Source organism: Clinocottus analis, unplaced genomic scaffold (genome assembly GCF_023055335.1).
Source record: "Clinocottus analis isolate CAN_PGR_092001 unplaced genomic scaffold, fCliAna1.0.p SCAF_23, whole genome shotgun sequence".
NCBI classification, from domain to species: Eukaryota; Metazoa; Chordata; class Actinopteri; order Perciformes; family Cottidae; genus Clinocottus; species Clinocottus analis.
This window is the reverse complement of record NW_027175965.1, coordinates 8786600-8812125: the sequence shown is the minus strand read 5'-3', so window position 1 is coordinate 8812125 and position 25526 is coordinate 8786600. Positions and strand designations below refer to the sequence as shown.

The window sequence follows — 25526 nt, the reverse complement described above, 5'->3', positions numbered from 1 at the left end:
AGAGCTGAAATGAGATCACACTCAAATATATGTATATATATATATTTTACATGTAACTGAGAAAGAAGGAAGACGAGAACGATGAAGATGACATGGAGCAAATGTCCTGAATACAATGCAGGATGTTAAGCGATGTGCACACAGTGTCCATCACTTCATGCTTTCTTCTTCTTTGTTTGCCACAAACATACATGAGCTATAAGTATAAAGGCTGCAACACGTATGCTGCAATGGACGAAGCAGCAGAGAAACATCTTAAACTTTAAGGACCTCATGATGTTTTCACAGACATAGAAACACAAGTTATTTTGCTTTAGAAATAAAGATCTTAGTCACTACATTGTGAATATAACAGTCAGTCATTTGACTAATAACACACACGCTTGTTTGCATAAGGAGTTTTTATTCAACCAAAATGATCACTGTTGTAAAAGCAATGATTTGCTTTTCTCTCAGATTGTGTTCAGCTGCTTATGAATGTGAAAACATGTCAAAAGCAGATGTGGTTCCCCTCTGAGCAAACTGGACATGGACATCTCAAAGAATGATCACTTACCAGTTTTAAACATTATATTTTGGAGAAAATAAATTCATCATTTCAAATTATTTTTGTTTAATTGTTTCACAGTCTTAAATTATTTTCTATAAACGTTTAAGAGAGGACGTCATTTTTTACTGACCAATGTGAACAGTGAAAAAGGCTCGAAAACGAAGAACACGCTTAAATATTATACTTGTATAATATTAAATTCATAACAGATTCACCCTGATGCAACACGCATGACACCTGATATACATGATGTGTATTATGTGTCACTCCTGAAGCTCGGCTAAAAATAGATGAGTGAATTAAATACACTTGGAGAAATGAGAGTCAATAAACAGAAAGATAAGAGCATGAGAACTGTAATAATTAATCTTAACATGCTTCACAACAAAGGCATCAATTTCTAAGAATGCAATGTACTTATTCTATTACTAGTCTTGTTTTTCACTTCAACCCTTCAACTGCAAGTATAATCTCAATTTCCATAATTCTTTCTACTGCTGCTGCTGATGCTTACCTTCTTCTTCCATAAGTTATGTTCCTCCAAACTTGAAAAGGCAGCTCACTTCTGGCAGAAAGCTCCCGCTTGCAGAACACAAGTGTGAAGAAGAAGAGAAGCCTGAGTGGGAGCTGGACGGCGGGCTCGCCTCCTCCCAGTACAAACACTTGATAAAGGAGCTTTGGAGACGGCTTTCCTTTGAAATTAATCATTAGAATTCAGCAGGAAGAAAGAAAAGGGCAGCGGCAGCTGGCCCCGTAAAGGGCTGCGATGCAAATGGACCCGAGTGTGATGCTGCAGCGACGGGTTAGGATGCAGAGAAACAAAAAGCTGGAACATCAGACCAGCGCTAAGGCGGAACATCACACACACAACTCAAAGAAATCCCTATAAATTAGGAGTGGACTGATTGGTTGCTATAGGAAATAAAAGGATGGGCGCTTTCTATGCAAAAAAAAAGGGAAATAAAAGGTCAGTTGGACATCACATCGTCATTGAAGCTCTGAGGTTCAAAGGCCTCGGCGTGGCTCTTATCTCTTCCGCCTCAACAGCCCGCCTGGACAAAAGTGGTCTTTTTTTTTCAAATCTGGTTGGGAATGATTTAAGGCATCAAGTGCACATTCTCTTCAGATGTTTCCTCACAAATGTACCAACATGAACAATGTTGTATACTTATATTAAAAGATATATCAAAGAAATACCACTGTCAAGATTCAGTTAGCAAGAGTGTTGTTGCCCCCCCCCCCGAGTACTTTTCTCATATTTTTTGATAAAACTCAGGTAGAGAACATGAAACAGGACCAATTCCTTCCTAAAATAAGTATATGCAAGTAAAAGAAAATTGTAAAACTATCCCCAGGACCGTAATTGCGCTTGATTATTGACTGAAAAAACACATACTTCTGCATTCACCAAACATTTTAATGCCGCCAACTCCTAAATATCACGGTAAATACTTGTTTATCTCGTTTTGCTGCTCTGTAACTTACATTGAAGACAGGTTTCTGTCTGGTTTTCTGTCTCTCCATCTGGACAAACCAACCCTAAAGCTTGCTGCCTCAGCAGCTCAGTGTGTGAATGTTGCTGCGCTGGAGAAAACCTTTGTGACCGCCGGCAGCACTGCTGGCCAGACAACTGAGAGCAAAGGCAATTCAGTAGCAATAACTATACTATGACACATGGCTGCATCTAAAAATACATATGCAAACATAGGATAGAAAAAAACCCACCTGCAACATGTATTTCCCTAATGATCATTGTACTGTTTCAATTAACTGGAATTAAAACGTTTTAAGACAAGTAGCATGTAAGAAGCCTCCGTCTGTGTTTGTGACTTTCCCTCAAGTTTCTAGACCACCGCCCATGAAATCCACTCCACGCTCGGCAGGTCTATTGCAGCGTTGTGCAAAGTTGTTTGAAAGAGCGATTGTTGAGAAATATGCAGCAGCAACACCGAAACTCACACACACACACAGCCCAGCAGGGGGTCAAAGCTGTAGTTTCTTCAGAAAGCAGTGCATGACCCAGCATCTGTAGGACTTATTTTAAGAAAACAGGTTTATTTCACTCATGCACACTGAAGCATGAGCTTTAAAACACAGCACCAATACAGCTGAGTGTTTGGATCTTAACCCAAGTCTTCTTTTCTCAGAGGTCACCGTCATTTCACACCGACAGGATCACAGGACCTCGAAGTCACTGCTGGCTGAAGGCCAGAGGGTCTGCTAAAAAAGATAAGGGAGGCTTAAAATACAGCTACATTTTGAGGTCTGGAGATGGTTAGGACAAGACTGTTTCTATTAAGTAAGGCTTTTTGGAGCTAAAAGAGCACCTGTGGGCCTTTAAACCTGGCTGAATTAGTTTTTTTTTTCCACTGTACTTGAGTTAAAAGGCAATGAAGTGATATTTTCTTCAAAGTAGAATGAAGTGTCACATTTTACTAGAAACTACATGACCAATTCTGAACCAAGCACATATTTCAGACGACGCCTTAAGATGCTGGACGGGAGGCATCGGCCACCTGCGGTGTCAAACATTCAATGGCTGAACAGCCAATGAACAATTTGCATTTGGAAAACTTAAATTTCAGCATTTTGACTCCAAACCTACTGGCGACAGTGGCTTCGATACTGAATGATAATCTATTTAGCAATTTAAACACATGACTACTTTGAAGAAAATGTTTTATTCACTTGTCAAATTAAATAATTAAAAAGGAAAGGCAGCCGTGATTGTAGCTGGTGAGCGTCGTTAACGCTGGACACAAAATGACAATATTCTTCTGAAGTTTGAAGTGTAACTTTATCTCATAACAGCAGCAGTTGGCGACAGTGTTTGATTTCAGTTCAGTGTGTGACTTGTTTTGTGTCTCCTGACAACACAGAATAAGCAGAAAGCAACAAGAGATGTTGATGATCGAGTGGTGAACTTTAATAAGTTTCTCTCAAAACATCTGACTTCCCACCTCCCCAGAAGTGCTTTAAAAAAAATGGGATCAAATTTATTAGAAGCCACATTAATAAACATGATTATCACTTGTGACCTCGACAGCTTCTCCTCTCTCGTGAATGAAACAACCAAAGTGAGTCATCTGGCTTTGGCGTGATTATTTCTGGGCAGAAAAGGGGGATGAAACTCTTGTTAGCAACAACCTTTTGAAATTAAATTATTCAAGTGCGTTCACTTGGAGTTGTAGGTGGAAAAGCGCTGGTTCAGGGGGTTCTCTGGCGACTTCATCCATTCCTTTTTCAACTGTTGCTTCAGCTGTGACAACCTCATGTTGGGGTTCTCCTTTTTCAGGAGAGGCATGTTGGCCTCCTCGAAGGCAGCGAACGCCGCCTTCATCCTCCGCTCCGGGTGGTGGTCCAAGTCCCCCGGCCCCGTGCTAGAGAGCGGAAAAAGAGGGTGCGATTGATGGCTTGTTAAGATTCTCATGTCATGAATGTTGTTTTATAGGCCTGTGTGTTGTATAAACTAGATTAAAATCAACATCAAACTAATCACAAGGTCAATAGGAAGTCACACACAGTACAAGTGGTACCTGAGCACAGCGATGGCATCTTCTACTGTTCTGGCTTGCACTGTTCCTTCATCGGGGATAATTTGGTTCACGTTTTCTTCCAGTGGAGTCTCCAGATGGCTCTTTTCTGTGGGAGGAAATTGTATTTAATAGTAAAAAATGTTTTTCCTAAACAGCCAATGCTGCGGGGAAGGCATCTCCACTCGTGTTATCTCCATTCAAACCAGCACACTTCTGTCTTCAACTTCAAAACAGAAAAATACCTTTTGGCTTGAGCTCCTGCTGCTGCTGCTGCTCATTCTGAAGCACCTCCTCGATCTGAGCTCGAGTCACTTTTCCTCCGGGTCCAGTCTCCCTTAAGGATTTGCCTTTTATGTTCGAAGTCTCCTCATCCAGAAGTCGTTGGGATTCCTTTTTCCTCTCCAGAAGCTCGAGTCTCTTCTTCTCCTTGTCATCCTGCAAAGGCCGAAAACTGTCGTGTCAGACTTTTTTTCCCGGGAAAAAAACACGTCGCCTTAAAGTAGTTTGGCCACGCATGCAATCACTTGAAATGGTAAATGGACCTGACCATGTACAGTGCTTTTTTAAAGTCAGCCACTGACATTCACACACCGTAGGCACGGCTACGGGAGCAATTTGGGGCCAAGGACACATCAACATGGGCTAGCGGAGCCGGGGTTTGAACCGCCGATTCGACGATTGAAGCACGGCCCTGCTCTACCACTGAAACACAGTCGCACTTCAGTATTTAACACGCTTCACTGATGCTCCTCCGACATCAGTGAAGATGATGAATTGTGCAATAAAATACAGCACTCAATGCTGAATACTACGAGGTTAAAAAATAAATTCTAAAATGTCATCTCATTTAGACTTAGACCCATGAAAACAGGATTGCAAAATAAGAGGATTTACTGTCTAGTTCAAAATAAATGAGCAAAAACAAAGAAAACATGACAGTTCGGCCGGCATCTTTGTCTTGTGTTTACATGTACAATTGTTTCAGCTAAAGGTAAAGCTGATAGTACAGACATTATCCACGTATTTGAACATCTCACAGAAAAGAGCGCTCACCTTTCTCTGTCCTTTTTTGAGAACAAGTTTGTCGGTTTCTTGCCACAGAGCATCCTCTTCCTGCTGCTTCTTGTGGGCGTCTGCCACGGCCTTGACCTCGGCCTTACGGGCTTTGGCTGTGGCCGCCTTGGAGTTCTCGCCCTGGAACTTCTTTGGCATCCCAACAGCCGCTCTCCAGCTGAGAGACCAGGAGAGACAAGAGACCAGTGAGAGGAGTTTGACTGACAAGATGTTTGACCATCACCCACCTACTGATTTGTTTTGGTCCAAGTGGCTGCTCTTTTTTAGTTGTTAAATGCAAACCATGCAGTTGTTATGTTATGAATAGAGTGCAGCACTTATTTATAGATAGAAGAATAGGTAACGTCAGTTCATCCAACGTTTGGCTTTGACCTGTTAATAAAGTAACGAAACAAAAGCCAGTAATTCGCCAATTATTCTTGTAAACGCTAGATGACTAACGATACCATTACTAGGTCAAGCATCCATTTGAAAAGATTGGTATCCCGAACACACAGGTTAAGAAAACAGACCAAAGCAAGAGGAGTTTAAGAAGCTAAACCAGAACTAAATTTTTCAAAATTACACAAACGACTGCAGTTTTGTTTTGTGTAACGACAGCTAACGTCAGTTAGCCATAACTAGCTGCCATCAGTCTGATAAACAACAATGTTTGGCTTATCAAATAGCCGGTCTTTCCCTATTTAAATTGGACCGAGATTCAGCTGAGAGGATGATGACCACAACACAAAAACGACACACTCCGTTTCATACCAGTATTAGAAGAGAAACAGGTCTCCAGTAGACGACTGTTAGCTGTTGTTTCGAAGAGGCATCTGCCACCTCCGAAACCAGCGCGCACTCTGATGACGTAGCGTCCCCCGTGTTAAAGGGGTATATGGGCTTGGCAGTCTTTCAAGTTGTGTGCTTTTTTAAAACTTTATACTCGACTAACGTTAGATTTTAGAGTAAAACACTGACGTTTAAATGACTCTTTAGCTTTTGGATAAATAATGTCAAAGGACAAGTGTTACATTTAAATCAAAATGTCCAGAAAAGGGTATTCTATCCAATTAAGTATATTCAATTAGTGAAAGCTTAACGTGTATTTTAAAATCTTCTCTCTATTAATGAACTGTCCACATTTCTCCAGCACTCACTTTCCAATTTGCCTCATTATTCCCGAATTCACTTTATCCTTAATGTTTCTCTTCTACTAGCAATTCCCACTCAAATATTCAGCATGCAAAACAATACAACATTAACAGTTTACTGCTTGTCAAAGTACAACTGAGTTAGAAGTACAGTGTTGTCCTCTTAATTGAAGGAGACTATGAATACAATTTAAACACTCACTCAGTCTCAAGCTGCGTTCACATCAAAATGTTCGCAGCGCTTAATGTGTAATGTGTAGCGTGTAATGCTGCTGTCATAACTTGAATCACGAGACACAGAAGATATATTAAATTGTAAATATGTTTTATAGTAAACAATTTAAACAAATATATTGAGAAAAAAAAACAACTATAATGATTTGTATTTTGCAAAGTGACATGATGGAACATAATAATGCATGCATATCTCTCAGAAGGAATCAGATGGTTTAATCTAAGATTCTTCTGTATTCTTTCAGAAGTCATTGTCACTCTCCTCCAGCAAAGTCGGCCTCATGCTCCCCTTGGCTGGCCGGGCCCCCCTGGACACTGGACCCTCCAGACTGTCGTCCTCCAAATCTTTGCTCTCCTCCTCCCCGCCTTCGTCTTCCTCGTCATCCTCGTCCACATCAATCTCACTGTCTTCAGTCTGAAACAGCAGGCAGGGAGGGACAGATAATAACTACAACTATTTCAAAAATATCCCAGTGTTCATTGTCAATGACTGCTGGACAATTATTCAACACACACTGTGGAACTACAACAGGGATGGACATGATTATCCTTCTAACTAAACACTGAACCAGCTAATGTCTCACAGAAACAGATCTAATCACGGAAACAACTCTTCGGCTGTAATGAGAACATGCTCAGTCCAGAAGTCATCTCACGAGAATCACTGAACTGGGACATGTCCATCTAGAGCCAGATAGCTACAAGGACCGAAAAACAATTTAACTAATTTAAAAAAAGGAAAAATCAAATTCAACTGTTAAAAACATCTGCCCCCATGTTCAAAATTGCATTATAGAAAAAACTAATTACACCACTAGATGCACCGGTGGAGCAAAATACAATGAAGCAATAATTCCTCTCTCTCCACTGACTCTGTGTTCCTTTCTTTTCCTCTCCTCCCATTCTTCTGATAACTAACACAGGAGATGAGGTTTATACTGCTCATGTGTGTGATGCAAAAAAAATAGTCAATGTTCTCTGTGACAGATGTGTCAAAATTATTTAAGCAGGTCTGCAAGCTTTAGGCAAACTTTTCTATCGTAGTAACTGTAAGAACACTCCTGACATGGACCATGTCATGAAACTGATGAGGATGCTGTCCTTGTCGAAAAATCCGTACCGTGTCAGAGATTTTGAGAATAGATTTTTCCTTTAAGTACATAGAGGAACAAGGAGCAAACAGATCCCAGTCGCACACAAACCTTTCCTTTCCGATGTTTTTTGGCACGAGAGACTGACTTTCTGGAAACAGCTAAAGAGGGCTTTTAAAATACAAGTAAATAACAGTGAGATATGGAACAGAGTACAAGATTCGAACCTAAAAGGGCTGTGAAACTGATCAGAGCTGATGCACAGCAAAAATAAAAGAGAGACTGGTAGAAAACTCAGCAAAAACGTTCTCAAAATGAACAGATGCTAGCTACATAATGTTTACCTCAAGATTAAAAAACAAGGAATCTTGTAGTGATTTTGCTTTGACAATCCTAACCTCATCACTGTCACCGCCCTGCATGTTCCCGACGAATCGAGCTCCTCTTCCTGTGGTGCAAAAAGAGGCAACACAGATTAAATTAAGTTCGATGACACATTTTGATAGACAAAGCATGCAATTTGGAAAACTGCAGATACGAAACCAATCAGAATCATGCAGAAGATTATGGAGAAAACTTGTTTAAGCATTTTTTCCCCCCAAGCATCTAATAGGTGATCATAACAAGGGTGTGGATATTCTCTGTGTACCTGCCATCATGCCGTTTCGTGTGGGCCTTGGCTTGGTCGGACGACATTCGTCCACGTCGCTGTCTGAACCTTCGTCCTCTGGAACGTCCACGTCAGAATCCTCATCTTTCACTGCAGAAAACAAAGTGTGTGAGATCAAAAACAGAGATTATGTGACTATTTCTTTGCTTTCACAGTCTGTGATTGTTTGTCTTACAGGAGCTCCTCGTCAGATCCCTCTCCTCCTCCCTCAATACGTGCTGCATATTCCTTAGTGTGTTTTCAGCCTCCTGTAGGGGGGAACTGGATGATAAGTGAAGATCTTTCTTCCATTCACAAAACTGACTAATTTCCATTTTTCTGTGCAATTTCAAATTAATATTTAACAACTAATATGAAGCGTTGCGTCATGCAGAGCTTTACTAAGACAGAGTGGCAACATGTTTAAGGAAAAGTATGAAATATACAGCAGTGCAATAGGAAGTCTTTTTATAAAACATTTAAAGATCACACACACACCTCAAACCTCTCCTGCTCTATTCTATGGTATTCATCCAGCTGAGACTCCAGGAAGCAGAGGTTCCTGAACTTCTCCACAAAGGTTTCATATTGTTTCTGCAGATCTTCCTCGATCTTCTCATATTCATCCATGAAGGCCGGCCTAAAGAAATGAGGGATGAAGTAAAAAAACAAGCACTTACGGGATGAGCACAGACAGTCAAAGTTTTATTGAAAGAGTTGGTGTAAGTCAAAGAAAGAAAACTCTAAACTAACTCTATGTTTTGTTTTAATTTACCAAAGGCCGTGAGGACTCGCTCCTGCCATTGAGCATGTCTGCTAGTTATCCAGCCGCTGAACTGACCTGACACTCTGCAGCGTCTGGAGCCTTTTCTGATTCCGCTCCTGCTCCTGCTTCTTCTTTTCTATCTTAGCATCCAGACTGGTTTCATCAGAAACAACGTTACTCAGCATGTCTTTCGTCTTCTCCACACTTTCCTTGACAATGAACACAAAGGCATGGTGGCAGATTCAGTGCCTTTTCATAGTTAAGAACAGGTGTACATTAAAAAAAAGTGCATTGTTGGATGAATACATACCAAAACCTCCTTGATGGCAGCTCTCAGGGCCTTTTCAGTCTCATTGATCTCCAGAGGTCTGGCGATGGACGCAGTTCTCATTTCCTGTGGTGGCAACATGGAAAACATAGACAGAGTCATCTCTTGCGTCACTTTCACGCATGTATTTTCAAACACACTGTATTACAATTGCACATCTCATGAAGAGAAACAGCAACATCGTCATGTATTGTGAGGACTCCCGATCCAGGTAAATGGAAACCTGAATGTGTGTCTGTTATCATCCGTATTCCCTCACCCTTAGGTCCACTTCTTTTCCTAGTAAATCATACAGAGATGCTCCTTTAGATGTGACCTCAGACGCCAGCTGCCGAGCTGCTTTAAGATCTGAAATCTAAAGTGAAAACATATTATATTGAGTTTTATTTTGAAAGTCTACATGCATGTGGGTCAGACTTGACCGCTAGATGCTGTTCAAGTCAGACAAAACAAGTTAAATCAACCTAATTACATAATCACATCTACTAAATTTGGACAATATATCCTTTTATCAGTTGTATTTTCCAAACACTGACTGACTAAAATGCAACTTAATGTCAAACTCCTTTCAGTTAATAGCTTAGTTATTAGGTTATTGAGATTATAAAGAACTAATGATACAGTGACATACATACATATAATATTCTGTGAAAATTGCATCTCACCCGTGAGCCAAGATCGAATTTGAACTTGCTGTTGTCCTCCTCGGTTCGGTCTCCAAGGGCCATCTGCTTGGTCTTCATAGCGCCGTACAGTACGGAAGTGATCTTCAGCATTTCTTTCACTGCGTAGCCATCGGCCTGGTAGAGGCGCTTGGTGTTCAACTTGATGTGAGCTTTCGTTGCCTGAAACCAAGTGAGACACTGTTTAAAACATACCGCCTAACAACACGCCTTACCTGAAATAGCTAAGAGTAATCTGTACATTCTGTATGAATTTCAAGAAAGTATACATCACCATAAACTGGGCCACAGCCTTGATGAAAAATATTCTGTCTGACTCTGTATCGACATCAGTGGGAATATCCATCTGAGGCTCATATCTACAACGAAGAAGGGGACAGAGGGATAGGGAGATGAAAAAAAGATGAAGAGCGGCATATATCACAGTATCCCTGACAGATTATGAAGTGATCACTTCTTGATGGATCAGTAGTGTGTGGTTTTGGTGTACCTCTTTACAAGCCATATTAGGATTTCTGCCACTAAAGTGAAGTTTGGTGTTCTGAAGTTTTCCATGGATATCAACCGAGGATAGCCCAAGGCCCTCATCATTTCTGTGAAATCTGTTAAAACCAAAATGCAACTCCCATTCACCAAAACATAAAACACAGATTATCATTAAAGTGCAATAATGTTAATTGCATTCAATCACTTACTTCTCAAGTCTCTGAAGGACATGTTGAGCTGTCGGCACCGTGAAACAGAGGATGCACTGGATCCCTCGAGAAGGAAAGGAGGGAGAAGATCAGTCAACCAAGCTTCTGGGTTTAAGGCTCGATCAAAGGTGAGCGTAGTTATCTCGAGACACATTTTAATTTGGGGGATAATCTGACGTTTAGAAATAACACCTGACACGACGAGACAAGATCCTGACCCCACGAGCTGTTTTGTGGTTGATGGAAAAAAAAAAAAACCTTCGCGTGAAACAACAAAGTCCCTCCACCGCTAGTTGCGCTATCAGTGGCAGATAGTTAACGCTAGTTAGTGTTAGTTTAACTACCATTCAAATTACTAACTAACACTCTGTAGTTACGTTGAATGAAAAGTGCGTTACAACTAAAATGCATTGTTATTTGTATTATTATTTGTGCTAACTTTGCACAGTTGACTACAACTAGCCTGGCTAGCTTGTGGCTAGTGACGTTAGCAGAGGTTTACGGCTGGGTGTCGCTGGTTGTTTACCTGCAGCTGGAACAAGAGCTTTTGTCTCTGAACTGTGTGAAGAACAGGTGATGTGATGGCGCGTGCCGCGTTGAGGCCTGGTCACGTCACCTGTCGCTGTTGTGTCTCCGCTAAGTAGCCATTCATGGTCTCTATGGAAACGAGTTATCGTCCTATTTTTTTTCTTCTTCTGTTTCTTTTTTACTTCTTCTTCGCTGGTGTTTCACGGAAGTTCGCATTCACAATGTCGCGTTACTGCCACCCTCAGGTTTCATCCTGTATTTTCTTTAGTTTGTGTCGTCGTTTCTTGTCTTTTTCGTGTGAGTAAATGTACTTTATTTGACGAAATGGATTTCACAGGCGACTCAATATTAGTAATAATAGTAATGAGAACAGCAGCAACATAATAATAACATGTGGTTGTTGTTATTATTAAAATAACAATAATAACAATAATAATAATACATAGAAGAAGAAGAAGAAGAAAAAGAAGAAGAAGAAGAAGAAGAAGAAGAAGAAGAAGAAGAAGAAGAAGAAGAAATGGTGGTATTGCAACCTTTAACTGAGTAAAGGAACACTTTTCTCCCATAATAATAATTATCACATAATAATAATAGCATGTGGTTTTTATTAATATAACAATAATAACCATAATAATAACACATAGAAGAAGAAGAAGAAGAAGAAGAAGAAGAAGAAGAAGAAGAAGAAGAAGAAGAAGAAGAAGAAGAAATGGTGGAATTGCAACCTTTAACTGAGTAAATGAACACTTGTCTTCCTCTGGCAAAGAGCTGCAGGGTGTCCAGTAATGGTGCAGTATATCTGTGGCCACGAGGAGGCGACACCTGCCAGTCTGCGCCACACAAGCCTTTCATATCTGTGGGCTGCACTCCTGACGCAGAGCATGATGGAGCAAACTGGTGAGCCAGCTCACAACAACAACAACGCGGCTGGAAATGAACTTCCTGCCTGCGGCCTCCACAGTAAACGCCTTAAACAGCTGGAGAATGCCGCCCTGCAAACCACTTTAATATCGCAGATGGAGACGGAATCCGGAGCGGACGCCGGGAGGTGCGCGGAGCAGCAGCAGCCCGGGGAGGACGAGCACTCCGACGGCTCGTCCTTGAACCACCAGCCGGCGGCCCCCGCGCAGCTCCGCGCGGACACCGAGGCGGAGGAAGCAGATTCGGGGGAAAGTGACGCCAACGAGCGGGTCGAGGAGGAAAGGACCCTGACGGACCATTTAAACAAACGGCTGCTCTCCTCGTTTCTGGAGAAGCTGAACGAAAGGGACCTGGCGCTTCCCGGTGTTCAGCGCCTGGACTGCGCCGTAGCGGACGAGGACTCGAACAGGGCCGCGGAGGAGTGGTGAGGCACCCGGGGGGCAAGAAGGAGAGGCGGCGGAGGGACAACATGGAGGTGTTCGAGGGATTCAGGACCATTGTGCACGGAAGCACACTCCTACGACGTGAAAGAAATAGTTTCAACTGAGTCTACCGATTTATTGTGGAAGAGAGCGAGTGTCTGGAAATGTTATGCTTACTTTTGTATCATGAGAATGGATGAACGATTAAGAAAATGCAATAAACGACCACCATGAAGGGCTTTTGTACTTATTGGTTACATGTATCTATCTGGCAGCCATAATGGATGTGTGGCAGCCATGTGCATCTGAATTTTGAAGTGACATTCAATCATCAGCAGGTGTCAGTATACACCAAAATGTAGCCTGTAACACACCAATTTCATTACCAATGGCATGAGGCAGTCACGTATACTTCCTATTTTATACTTTGAACGGCCTTAAAATGCAAACTGAAATTGAGAGACTAAATAAATAGATGGTATACACACTATCCTCCTTCAGGAGAAGTATGGCTATTTCAGTAAAGTAAATTAAGTACCTAAAGCTCAAGTTACTTTCTTTAAACCTAAAAATGTATGATAACAGTTTTAACATAATAAAAAAAATATACCACTCCCTCAACAAAGACGTGAACATATTTATATTTTACATAAATATGTATTACAACTTTGAAAGGAAAGAGACAAAACAAATACAGTAAGTACAATATGTTCAATTTAAAATACACCAGAACATTCTCATAAAAGTATAGACTTGTGTTACCCTTCATCTATGGTTGCAACTTCATTACAAGTTTGATGCACCCATGAAGACCTTTTGTCAAGTGATATGATGGAGTCACAATGTTTTGTTTATATAAAAAGCCATGTCAGGCATCACAGGCACAACACATCTCTCTTTTTGTATGTCAAGAAAAAACACTACCTTTACTATCCATTTAAGATGAACTCTAAGGTAATATAAGGATACAAACTTGAACCTGAAACACACACACCGAAGTCCACCTGTCCCGAATCCAATTACACTGGTTGAAGTGCAGGTGTGCATTGCTTCAGATATGGAACATACCTGAATTAATGATGTAATGAAAGAGCTTTTCAGCATTACAGGAATTCAAATAACACCTGAGGGCTTTTGATTAGAGTCTTTACCTTCCTTGGCACAGCAATAAATACCCTTCATTATCCAATAACGTTTAAAGGATTTGAAATAAAAGAAAGAGACATAACTACAAGAATTAAGAGTTGAATTCAGTATCGCTAGAAAAATTTACTTGACACATGGTGGCAAAATCATTAATCAGGACATTTGTTAGTTGCAAGGAAGGAGCAGAGTCACAAGTACAACGGAATAAGCAAATTGCATATCCTAGTCTGCTCAAAGAATGAGCAAAAAATGTAACCGATTAATTGCGTGACTTTTCTGCGATTAATCGCATTTTGCACCAAATTAAATCATGAAGTAAAAACTAGTGTATTGCACGCTTTTATTTTAAAGTAATGTTATCAGAACAATATAACAGCACTCTGAAGCAACATCAAGTTAAAAATCTGTTTGTTTTTTCTGAGTTAGGAGAAGAAACATTAGTATTTTATCAGGAACAACATAAACAGTGTGTTCAGTAGTAAGGGTCCCTGTGAGGGACAAACCACTTCTTCTTTTGTCCATGTTTAGTAGTAAGGGTCCCTGTGAGGGACAAACCACTTCTTCTTTTGTCCATGTTTAGTAGTAAGGGTCCCTGTGAGGGACAAGACACTCCTTTGGTCCATGTTCAGTCTGTTGCTTACCTTAAAGATGTTAAAGACCAGAAATGGATTCATTTTATACAAAAGCAATAAGTGCTTTTCATGTTTAGTTCAATTTTTCTTCCTCGGTAAGAAAAGCCCGTCTGTGTTGTCTTGAACAAGTGCACTGAACATCTTGTGATGTGAGGAAAGTTCTCTGAGAGAAGAGTAAAGATCCAGAAGTGATCCTGACTGAAAGTGCTCTGCCATAGTGGAACTACATAACAATACGTAGATATTAACATGGAAGAGAGAATTCAATGAAAAGTCATTAGCCTTGTAATACGACATATAATGAATGAATCTAAGATATGATTATGAATTTAACAGTAGAACAGTTCCTAATCAAAGTAATAATACGTTTCTCTTCGAAATCCTCGCTGCCACTGGAGCGGAAAACCTCCCGTCAGTGCGAGTTGGATTTTTAAAACAATCTGTTCGACACCTAAACCCTGAGTGGTGATTTAGTATCTGTTGTTTCTTCTTCTTTTGTGTCTTCTGTGTGCATCACTCTCAAAGGCACGCGCTGTGCTTTATCTGTCACCTCGTCCGCCTGCAAAAAAGAGCAAGATGTTGGTGTTAAAACAATAAGAAACTAACATTGATGGACACTAAAGACACTCTGACAGACACACATACACATGTTCAACTTGACTGATTGTTGTGATGTGAAGCCTTTGTTGTTGTAGATGTGACGCTGCATTTACATCGTTTCTACCAAATCTGCCATCAGTAAATTACAAGTGTCAAGATATAAGATTTATTAAACTCAAAATATGGATGTGAGACAAAGCGAGGATGAAAGAAATGGAAATGATTTGAAGAGGCGCTGGATTATTTACACAATATTATAATATCTGTTGTATTGAAATAATACCAATCATTTATTTTTTTCAGTATTACGTTCACTTTTAAGACAGGAAACCATTCTGAACATTGTTCTAGTCTTAAACAAACCCAGCCAGACAATACAGCCATACTTATAATAATATAACAATACAGTCGCTGCAGTTTTAGCAGGGATTCATTTAGTTGTGCAATCTACAAAATGATTTAATTCAGAAACGAACATCTCTTGTTCTTCTTGTCCGTTTCATCCTGTTTAACCTGAATGTTTCTACATTATGAAGATGCATCACGTGAAACGAGCTTGTGATGAACTTACTCTGTGCTCTGACACGACCTCCGCTTTCTTTTTGTTCAGATCCCACCATAACAAACCATATGTGATATGAATCCTCTTTGTTGGTCCTGTGTGTAGAGAGAAACACAATTGTAATGTAATGCAATGAACAACAGAGTTGAATCCCGTCTTTTTGATATATTTCATAATATGAAAAATTAGAAGCTCGGATTGCACAGAAGTTTCGGTTGTACATCTAAAATACCGGCAACTCTTCTGAATGTTTCCTGTGTGTGTGTATTGTGTGTCTTTGTAGCTTCTTACCTGTTGCATAGCTCACTATCGTCCCAACTAGGACAACCGAACTCGTGGCCATGGCACCAAAGTAAAGGTAGGACAGCGAGTAGAAGTCAAACAAGCCCCTAGCGTCAGAAAAAAAGGGTTTATTCATTTAAATATCATTTTAAGTTATATTCTTGCAACACAAATGTAGTTCTATGTTTTTTAAATGCACTATACGACACTTCAGCATATCAAACCGTATTCATTCCTCTCAACAGCGCCCCCCCATGGCGACGCCTGAGCTGGCGGCTTGTGGCTAACAGTGCTAACAGTAAGAAACTATGTCCCCAAGCGGGGATACGTGAAGGAAGGCACTCAAGGGGGTACAAGATATGTATCATAAATATATTTAAAATTAGCATCCATTTAAAAATCCTTGAAAAGTAGTCATTTAATATATATTCAATAAAATACAAGTATAAGTTCATAAACTGGATGTTCAATATTAGACACTGATGGCACACGTATGCCACGTATTTGTGTTAATTCTGGTACAAATAAATTGTGATTATGAATGCTGTTTTCCATCTTTCACCACGTGGGGTGAAACGTGCTGCATCAGCTGAACTCACTGACCCGTGGCGGTCGGGGTAAGGCAGCGTGGAGATGGAGGGCTGGGTCTGGGGAGGGCCGCTGCTCAGGGTGATGTTGCTGAGTACACACTCGCCGGCGTAGCTGGGCAGCACACCCATGGTCTCTTCACTGGGAGGGTAAAGAGATGAACCGACAGCCAGCCACATAGAGACACAGAAGCCCACCAAGAGTCCTGTGAACGCCCCCTGAGAGAACAACGTTTCACAGAAGACGTGGGGCAATGGGAGTCAAACAGGTTGCCACACATCAGTTAGACTTTAATAATACATGATGGATGGCTTTCTAGAAAAAAAAATATTATATATATATATATACATATATTCTCTCATACATTTTTGTGATTTATCATGCGAGAAACTGAGTGAAAATCAAACTTTACACTACTTCTGACAGATAATTTTATAGTTCAATCCCAAAATATTAGCTTTTACTGAACTCAATAGTTTAAGGTATGCCCATATTTCGTTTTTCTTCTTTTCTGAATAACAAGTGCATAACGTAGGAAACAAATCAATCCACTGACCAGCCGGTTTGTTGCTGGAACAAACATCCCCAAAATGAATACACCCAGTATTGGACCACTGACCACGCCCATTATGGTAAACGACCCCTGGATAGGAAATAAAAGTGCCGTTCTCAAAACCTTTCTTTTTTCTTGTGTGTCTTATATAGATTGAATACCATGTGATGGTGGATATGTAATATTTATATATTATACTTGGAGAACACCCCAGTCCATGAGGGAAGCGAGAACAGCTACTGTGATACAACTCACGCCGTACAGGAACGCTTCAGGGAAAGAAAAGACAATTAAACTCCTCACGGTTCCAACCACAACAAAGGGAAGTGGATGAAAGAAGATTTGTACTCCAAGAAGTAAATCTAATGAGTTTTCTGCCTCATATCCAGATGGTCAGTCGGTTATGAAACAATGACAGTTTTAAGAATACATGCAAGAGTTAAAAAACTCAAATAAGTGGATGTCTTTGGTGAGGATTGACCTACAGAGTCCTTTAGAAAGTAAAATCAATTTCTTCTGAGTCATGAGACGCAGACGAGGCCTCAGCAGATCCTCCATTGTTACTGCGGCCATTGCATTGATACTTGTAGAAGCCGTGCTGTAAAAAAAAAGACTTGTTACGAGAGGAACTTAAGTCAAATTCTTTTCATTTCATTGTACCGCTAAACAGAGGACAGGATGTAGGTACGATTGGAAGATGGACTTTGTACAAAAACAGAAATATTTTTATTGAAATGTGTTTTTAATCTTGTTATTAGGTGCACAATGTGATCTAAAGTGCTAAAAAGGTACTTGGTTTCATCTTAAAACTAGGAGCAAGTATCAACAGTAAAAGTACTTTTTCAACAAGTTCTCATTAAAGGAACAGTGTGTAAGTTTTAGAAGTTTATTCTCCCTCCATTCAGATATTGTAAAAGCTAGTATCTGATCTGAGCTGCTGTCGAAACAGGAAAAAACGACCGCTTCCTGTGGCAATATGAAACATACTCATAGTTTTGGGTGATTATAGACCGATTAAAACCTAGTTATTAATATTATATTTAATATCTGCCAATACATCATCCTAAATGTGACACACTGTCCATTAAAAGTATGAAATGAGTCGTTTATTTAGTTTGGAGAAACCAAGATTAAATACCTCAGTGTCCCGCTGTATGCACAGGAAAGGAAAAGACCTGGAAATCCAGGATGGTTTCTGAATATGTCCAACACAAAGTACGGCATGTACTTCATCAGAAGAGAGGGAGAGAGAGAGAGAGAGAGAGAGAGAGAGAGAGAGAGAGAGAGAGAGAGAGAGAGAGAGAGAGGGGGGGGGGGATATTATATTTATATTTACCGATGATGATCAGAGCATGATGTTGTGCTATTTAAAGAGAAACTACTGTTTGTATATATATATATTTATTTAAAACATTTAAAAAATATATATTTTATGGTCTTTAGTACCAGATCCGGGGCAGAAATTCTCCCACACTTCAGTGGATCACAGTTGATGTAATAAGCAAACATGACCATGCCGCAGGTCGCTGCGCTGCTCACGATGAGGCACAGACCCACTTGGTTCACAAACATCGCCCTGCAATCAAAAGCAAACATCGACATCGTCGCCCAGCTTCGACGTCGGACTTCTGCATGTTCACTATCACTGGAGTGGTAAAGATACAACTTTACATTTAACTTATGATGGATTTATTATTTTACAATCTATGATTTTAGTGTAGTCAATATTTAACTTGTCACGGCACAACGCTTGTTTATGTTTCTTTGGAAACCTGAAGGGGACTTCACAGACGTTGTTGTGGTCCACAATCAATGATCCAAATCATTTTAAAACGCTGTTCCAAACACCTAATACATCCACATGTGAATGTGACAAAGCTCTCCACTCACAACTGGGCGTCTCTCTCTGTTCTGCAGGAGACGTAGCGCTGGACTTGTGCTTGGTTCACCCCGTACATGGACAGCCAAACCAAAGACCCTCCGACAGTCAGGCTCCAGAAACTATAGCGCTGCCGCGGGTCAACGCTAAAGCTGGTGCCAAATATTATCACACAAGTCAGTGACACAACAATGGACAATCGATATATTTTGCTCAATTTGTCATCACTGGACTTTTTTCCCCAGGTCAGGAATTAACTTGTGTGCTTTAACGTATACTTTTACCTTTCACATGTTGTATTTTCCTTTTTTTTTTTTACCAGATTTAAATAATCCTAAATTCATGCATCATTATCAAAATGTACATATGACTGTAGAGAAACGGCAGTAGGACAGTGATGATATTCTATCCAGATATTCATGCATTGAAGTGACAGGGAAACAAAGTAAACTGTGTTTTTACTCATTGAAATTAATGCGTGATCCATTTTTGGCGATTTCCAGCACCACTGCGGGACCGCCAACCAGAACAGTACCGTGGATGAAAATGGCCATGAAGCCAGCCAACATGACTATAATCTGGAACACGTCGGTCCAGATCACGGCCTTCATGCCGCCCTGTTACACACAGATTATGGGAGAAACAAGACCATCGAACACTTTGAATGAAACATATTCAAACCACAGACAATAAGGACATTTTAGTCTTGAGGACAGTAACATGGACCGTACTGCTGACGTGCACTGCTAAATCTTCAACAAGCCTAAATGTCCTCAACACGGCTCATATGTTTCTCCAGGAGTGTTTCTAGCAGACCTTCCTATTACTGATAAACGGATTAATCCCACAAGATTACTTTCCTTTAGACGGTTTATATCTGCTGTTCATTGTCTTTTGGATCATCTGGTTCACATCACAAACCGATCTGTACTATCCGGGACTTTCACAGCCGGACGGAAATCATTTAGTAAACTATTAATTATATGCAGATGACACACAGCTTAATGTATCTCTTTCTCCTAATGACCGACGCCAACATGATACAATGTATCACACACGTCGGTTATTGAATGGCTCAAAAGAATCGTAGTTTAACACGTAGAAACGTAAAAAGAATGAACTTTATAGCTTTCATCACATTCCCTAAAGGTCAGAAACCTTTGAAAAATCAAAAGTAAAAACATTCATGTCACAAACTGTTGGAAGAAAAAATTATTCACGCTTAATCAGTGACTGTTTCACGGTTCTATTCAGACTTCTCATCTTACTGTCTCTGTTTAATCTTACACAGAAACTCAGCATGTCTCCTGATAGCAGTGAATCTGTATGTTTCTGTCTGAAAGAACGAGCAGTTCCTTTGATATCAAATGACCATTTCTTACAAACCGCTCTATGGGACGAGGGGAAAGGTTCACGGTGAGGCCGACGACGTCACGAGGGTTTCTGTTAGTGGTCATGATGAGTATTTAAGAGGTGGTTCTTTGAGAGATCTTTGAGCAGTCTGATATGCAATTTGTCTATCATGTTGTACTTTTGACTCTGATCCTTCCTTGCAACCAAGAAATGTTCCTGTTTTAATGATTTTACTCCGAGGGGTCGAGTGAATTTTTCTAACACAAACCGATACAGAGAAACTGCTTCAAGCTTTGACTTCCAACAGATTAGATAACTACAATGATCTTTACAAAACATTCAATAATAAGTCCTTAAGAATCCTTCAGTACGTGAGTGAACTATGTGTATGTATGTGTTTGTGTGCGTGCGTGTGTGTGTGTGTGTGTGTGTGTGTGTGTGTGTGTGTGTGTGTGTGTGTGTGTGTGTGTGTGTGTGTGTAGGTTTTGGGTGTAAGTCTACATTCGTTGTTCATCTTTTAAAGTGCCAGACTGGTTTGATGAGATGGAAGAAAGAAAAGAAAACTACTTACCAGTGTGGTGTACAGTGTGCAAATGATCCCAGTAGAAAACAGAGACACCCACATGTTGAGTCCCGTAGCTTAAAAAAACAACACAGTGTTAATTGGGAATATACAGTTAATTAACCATCTTATTCTTAAACTATAGAAAATTAGGCACTTTATTGTGTGGTGCAGTCATAAAACGCAACAAGCCCTGTTTTGAATAAAAAAAGACTAAAACTAGAAATAATATGTTGACAGTAAATGAACATATGAAGCCACATATGAAGCCATATTACAGGCTTATACACTAATATACCAAGTTAGACACCAATTAATGAGAAACCAAATGGGGCATTCTAATACATAATGACACATTTTAGATGATTTGGTCTAATTAGAAGTCAGATACGATGCCCTGTTACAACATATTCTAGTCCCTATTTTACCATCGCTACCAAATTATGCTGAAATGATTTGATCATTACTTCAATGATGTGTCTGGTGTCTCTCTAGGGTATAAATGTCTGACAATAAATACACTTCTAACTGTGATAAACGCCAAAACCAGCAGACACAGGAACAGCTTCCTCCCACTGGCCGTCACTCTGATGAACAGATAATCTGTCACCTCCATCTGCACTTTTTTTTGGACTAATGTTGTCTTGAATGTTGTCTTTTTAAAAATATTTATCTTGTTTATTTATATTGTGTATAAATACGTAGAGCGAAGTGAAACATTATAGCTGATTCTAATTCTGATGAAGAGGTGAATTCATGGAGAAATTTTTAAAAGTCATGGAGAAAGATGAGCTAAATTTAAAGAAATGTGAGAATAATAACAAAAATGCCAAATCAATGAATACATCCCATAAATGCATACAGAGAGAGAAGTTTCAGTGGATATTACCTTGGTTGAGAATCAAGGCGGGCGCATAGATGACGATCCCCGTGTAGAGCAGCTGAGAAAAAAAGAAAAACAAGGAAATCAAATATTAACAAATACAGTGACAACTTTTGTGAGGGTTCAGTTTATGCAAATGAAAGACCGTGTGTGTGTGTGTGTGTGTGTGTGTGTGTGTGTGTGTGTGTGTGTGTGTGTGTGTGTGTGTGTGCACACGACAATGTGACATCCTCTTTAAGACATTAAATAACTGACTCATATCAGAGAGCACAGTGATGTCTGACATACCGTTGCCACCAGAAACTGGACACTCCCCAGCAGCTGCATCCCTCGGCCGAATCTCATCTTCAGATACTGCGACCGGCAGAATGCAACAGTCCCATCACGGCACAGTATCTCTGCACACATTCCTCATCTGTCCTCGCCTCTTATATTCCTCCCACACATCAGACCCACAGGTGCATTTCAAAATGTTGACAGAAAATGTCATTCGTGTGTCTAGACTATAAACACTTGCTCTTACTTTGGGTGTTTTAATGCGTTCAGTTTGTTTAAACCTTTAAATTAAACTTCTCTCTTTCATTATTCTCCTGAAAAATCAGATTCATATAAACAGTTTTTGTACACTGTAAAAAAAAACGGCTGTGAAATTTACTGTATTCATGAGCAGTAACCTACTGTGAACTATTTCCCAGTAAAATACTGTGCATTCATTTAACTATTACAGTAGTCAAAGCTTTACTGTAAAAAACACACAGTAATGATGTGGGAAAATCACAGTAGCCAAGAATCTACTGTAAAAAATTATTGCACCCAAAAAGTACTGTAGAAAATGACAGTAACTAATAATCTACTGTAGTTATATACTGTGTTTTTTGTTTTTTTTTGCTGTAAGTTACTTGTCAATGGCTGCCAGTTAATAACTGTCAATGTCACCGTGTGTTTTTTACAGTGTATATCATATCTAAACAAATATAAATCATTTGACTTTTGGAAACAGGTCACATGCAACTGAAATATACCACATTGTTTACATTATGCTCCATGTAAAATTAATCAATAAAACCGGGTTAATAACTGAAAGTTCATTGTGACCTGATTGGTGCTGGTGATGCCCAGTCGATAGAAAACCGGCAGGAAAAGGTAAGCTGTGATCAGGGAGCTGATGCTTTGTCCCAGGCACATGTAGAGGAATTTAAAGCCGTAGCGAGACGCCTCGGAGGGAACGCCCAGAACCTGGACCGCCGACATGAAACTGGCACACAGCGACAGCCCGACGGGCACAGCCGGCATGCTGCGACCGCCGGTGAAGAAGTCGTCGGCCGTGGCCTCCTGCGCGTCCCCGGGCCTCTTCTTCAGGGCCTGGAAGAGCCCGATGGCCATGGAGACCAACAACATGGCAGAAAAGACCGCGTAGTCGGCCAGAGTGAAGCCGGCAGGCTGCTCCTCCATTGTGCTGACTTTGTTGCCCTCTTCCAGATGTTTACTTGATCTGTGAATTAGATTAGATTACATTAGATATGTCTTTATTTGTCCTGCAGTGGGGGAATTTCAGGATAACAAAAGCAAACGGGGTTAAAGTGCACAGAAGAGACGTAGTACAAAAACAAAACAAGTAGTATTAATAACAAACAGTCAAAACAGTATATAAAAAAATAATAAACAGTGAATAAAAATCTACAATACTGAATTATAGATACAAATACATACATACATACATATATATATATATATATATATATATATATATATATATATATATATATATATATATATATATATATATATATATATATATACACATCACTTGTAGCTATTTGTAACTGTGACCAGCAAAATGCAACAGTTCCATTACAGCACAGTTACTTGTAAGTTGTCACAAAAGTAACTAGTTACAAAAGTAACTAGTTACTTTTGTAACTAGTTACTTTTGTAAGCAACAGACTGAACATGGCCCAAAGGAGTGGTTTGTTCCTCACAGGCACCCTAACTACCGAACATTACCTGTTCAGAAAAAAAAGAAAACACATCTATAAAATCCTTGGGTAAGACAAGGAAAACACATCCTTGGGTAAGACACTAAACCCTGAGGTGTGTCTGTCTCAGAAGTGACAAGATAAAATAGATTAGATTAGATTCAACTTTATTGTCATTACACATAAGTACAGTGCAACAAAATGCAGTTTAGCATCTAACCAGAAGTGCAAAAGTATGAAGTACCAATACAGAAAATAAGTAAACGTTCCGAGTGGAACTGTAATATATAAACATGGAATATAAATTAGGTAATACAGGTTACTAAACTAGTGTAATGTTGAATACATCGTTTTTAGTGCAAACAGATTCCAGAGTGTTTGAGTCGGGATTTCCAGTCGTGATTAGATATAGCTCGCATAATCAATAATATGTGCCAGCAAATATAAAACATAACACTCGTGCCACTGATGAGCATCGCCCCCATCACTCTCATAGTAATGTTCTTTATCATTTTATTAGCTTTGAGACACCGCTGGCCTTCCTCACTGATGATCACAGAACACACTTAACTAATAGTTAACTAACGACTAGTAACTACTTGAGTTAATCATGAGATTTGTAAAGCAGAGATATTCCTCACTTTAAATGAAGTCACATACTTTACAAATACCTAACTAGCAACTAATTTACCATGAGTTGCAGTATTAGAACACGTTCATAAAGCACATATTAACATTGTTCCTAAACATTAGTGCATATCTCATTACATATATAAATAGATGCATGAATAAACACATTTAAATATTTTCTTTTTTCTTTATCATTTACTAAGACTTTCTAAATTATCCCATTTCTTAAATCTGCAATTTACAAATGTGGAATCCATCATTTAAAAAGTATGAAAACCCCAATCATGAAACACATTATAGTCAAGTTTATTAATCAAGAAAAAAACACGTATAACTGTGTTTATGAATTGCATACTAATGAGCTACTAATGAGTGTTTATGTTGGAACAATGCTTTATAAATTATGAATTAAGTGTTTAATCACGCTTTAACATTGCTAAAAAAGGGTGTAGTTATTATAAAGTTACTTTTGTTTTATGTTTAATTGTTAAAAACAAAAAAAGGAAAAGATGGGATTTTAATACGACATATTTTTCCAAGTAAATAAAGTTATGATTTAGGGAAAAGGAAGTTCAATATGCTCCAATCACAATATTCTTTCATTACCTACAGCATGTTCTAGAATAATTTATAAAAAATGAAGTTGTCACACATCGGATTCCTATAGATCGTAAAGTTGCATAAAACAAATAAAACAAGAGACTCACCCTCGGTGCTACAATTTGTCTCGGTGGTGAAAGATGTGCCGACAAACGTCCTCTTTAAAGCAGCGTGCGGGCGCCCGTAAGGCGCGTGCACACGCTCCCTTGTCGTCGCCCCCTCGCGAGTACGTTCAAAGGGAAGGTTGCGTAGTTAGTTGTTTACAGTGTGTGATCAAAGAGAAGATTATAGAGGCGCATTGTGGAGAGCAGGGTCCTGCACGAAAGAGACGCTTTCTAGACCCTAATCCATGTGTGTGTGTGTGTGTGTGTGTGTGTGTGTGTGTGTGTGTGTGTGTGTGTGTGTGTGTGCTTATGAGCTAGGTAGATGTGAGGATGACAGGGATAATGAGAGTTATTAGTATTGTTCTGTCTGTATAAAACTGTTACTACATCTATCTCATTATTGTAGTGTCGTAGTCCTATCTGCTGATTAATGTCTTGATTACCCTTCCACCCTACCCATCATAGTAAACTAAGAAAACATGAACATATTCATTTGTAGACCTGGAAACGAAGAAATCACAGCATATTTGCTTAAAAATGACTTAAAGCGGTTAATTGACCTTTGG

General features: G+C 39.7%; 3 protein-coding genes across 5 annotated transcripts; all 3 read right to left on the bottom strand.

Annotated features, from left to right (window-relative positions):
- Positions 1 to 3450: 3450 nt before the first annotated feature.
- ccdc124 (coiled-coil domain containing 124) lies at positions 3451 to 6026 on the bottom strand. 2 transcript variants are annotated; one of them, XM_068589945.1, is made up of 5 exons: positions 5914 to 6026; positions 5140 to 5317; positions 4329 to 4521; positions 4087 to 4192; positions 3451 to 3930 (listed from the first exon to the last, which is right to left on the bottom strand). In XM_068589945.1, the coding sequence occupies exons 2-5, from the start codon at positions 5296 to 5298 to the stop codon at positions 3726 to 3728; spliced, it is 663 nt and encodes a 220-aa protein (XP_068446046.1). In that variant the 5' UTR covers positions 5299 to 5317; positions 5914 to 6026; the 3' UTR covers positions 3451 to 3725. The 2 variants fall into 2 exon arrangements, with proteins under 2 accessions (XP_068446046.1, XP_068446047.1); XM_068589946.1 differs by lacking the exon at positions 5914 to 6026 and having other exon boundaries at positions 5140 to 5423.
- Positions 6027 to 6721: 695 nt separating this feature from the next.
- Positions 6722 to 11430, bottom strand: cluap1 (clusterin associated protein 1). Of its 2 annotated transcripts, none has more exons than XM_068589760.1 (13): positions 11266 to 11430; positions 10740 to 10804; positions 10535 to 10646; positions 10319 to 10403; positions 10027 to 10206; positions 9621 to 9716; positions 9344 to 9427; positions 9109 to 9242; positions 8766 to 8907; positions 8464 to 8536; positions 8268 to 8378; positions 8017 to 8066; positions 6722 to 6942 (listed from the first exon to the last, which is right to left on the bottom strand). In XM_068589760.1, exons 2-13 carry the CDS (start codon positions 10759 to 10761, stop codon positions 6769 to 6771), a joined length of 1263 nt encoding a protein of 420 aa, XP_068445861.1. In that variant the 5' UTR covers positions 10762 to 10804; positions 11266 to 11430; the 3' UTR covers positions 6722 to 6768. The 2 variants fall into 2 exon arrangements, with proteins under 2 accessions (XP_068445861.1, XP_068445860.1); XM_068589759.1 differs by having other exon boundaries at positions 10740 to 10795.
- Positions 11431 to 13379: 1949 nt separating this feature from the next.
- Positions 13380 to 25166, bottom strand: slc5a5 (solute carrier family 5 member 5). The gene is made up of 16 exons (XM_068590059.1): positions 24964 to 25166; positions 22746 to 23142; positions 21939 to 22004; positions 21657 to 21708; positions 20777 to 20844; positions 19315 to 19469; positions 18864 to 19004; positions 18420 to 18549; positions 18112 to 18200; positions 17459 to 17571; positions 17172 to 17242; positions 16977 to 17063; positions 16436 to 16638; positions 15842 to 15939; positions 15560 to 15645; positions 13380 to 14947 (listed from the first exon to the last, which is right to left on the bottom strand). The coding sequence occupies exons 2-16, from the start codon at positions 23100 to 23102 to the stop codon at positions 14840 to 14842; spliced, it is 1824 nt and encodes a 607-aa protein (XP_068446160.1). The 5' UTR covers positions 23103 to 23142; positions 24964 to 25166; the 3' UTR covers positions 13380 to 14839.
- Positions 25167 to 25526: the final 360 nt, after the last annotated feature.

Excerpts from the sequence above, each read along its gene's own strand:
- cluap1 (XM_068589760.1), bottom strand. The coding sequence starts at position 10,761 with ATGTCCTTCAGAGACTTGAGAA. Across the intron at positions 10,647-10,739 it reads GTCCTTCAGAGACTTGAGAA|ATTTCACAGAAATGATGAGG; the intron begins GTAAGTGATTGA and ends TGGTTTTAACAG. Across the intron at positions 8,067-8,267 it reads ACGAAACGGCATGATGGCAG|GAAGAGGAGCTCGATTCGTC; the intron begins GTACACAGAGAA and ends TTTGCACCACAG.
- ccdc124 (XM_068589945.1), bottom strand. The coding sequence starts at position 5,298 with ATGCCAAAGAAGTTCCAGGGCGAGAACTCCAAGGCGGCCACAGCCAAA. Across the intron at positions 4,193-4,328 it reads GCAGGAGCTCAAGCCAAAAG|AAAAGAGCCATCTGGAGACT; the intron begins GTATTTTTCTGT and ends TTCCTCCCACAG. Across the intron at positions 3,931-4,086 it reads GATGCCATCGCTGTGCTCAG|CACGGGGCCGGGGGACTTGG; the intron begins GTACCACTTGTA and ends TCCGCTCTCTAG.
- slc5a5 (XM_068590059.1), bottom strand. The coding sequence starts at position 23,102 with ATGGAGGAGCAGCCTGCCGGCTTCACTCTGGCCGACTACGCGGTCTTT. Across the intron at positions 20,845-21,656 it reads CGCCTTGATTCTCAACCAAG|CTACGGGACTCAACATGTGG; the intron begins GTAATATCCACT and ends TGTTTTTTTAAG. Across the intron at positions 16,639-16,976 it reads TTCCAGCAACAAACCGGCTG|GGGGCGTTCACAGGACTCTT; the intron begins GTCAGTGGATTG and ends TTGTTCTCTCAG.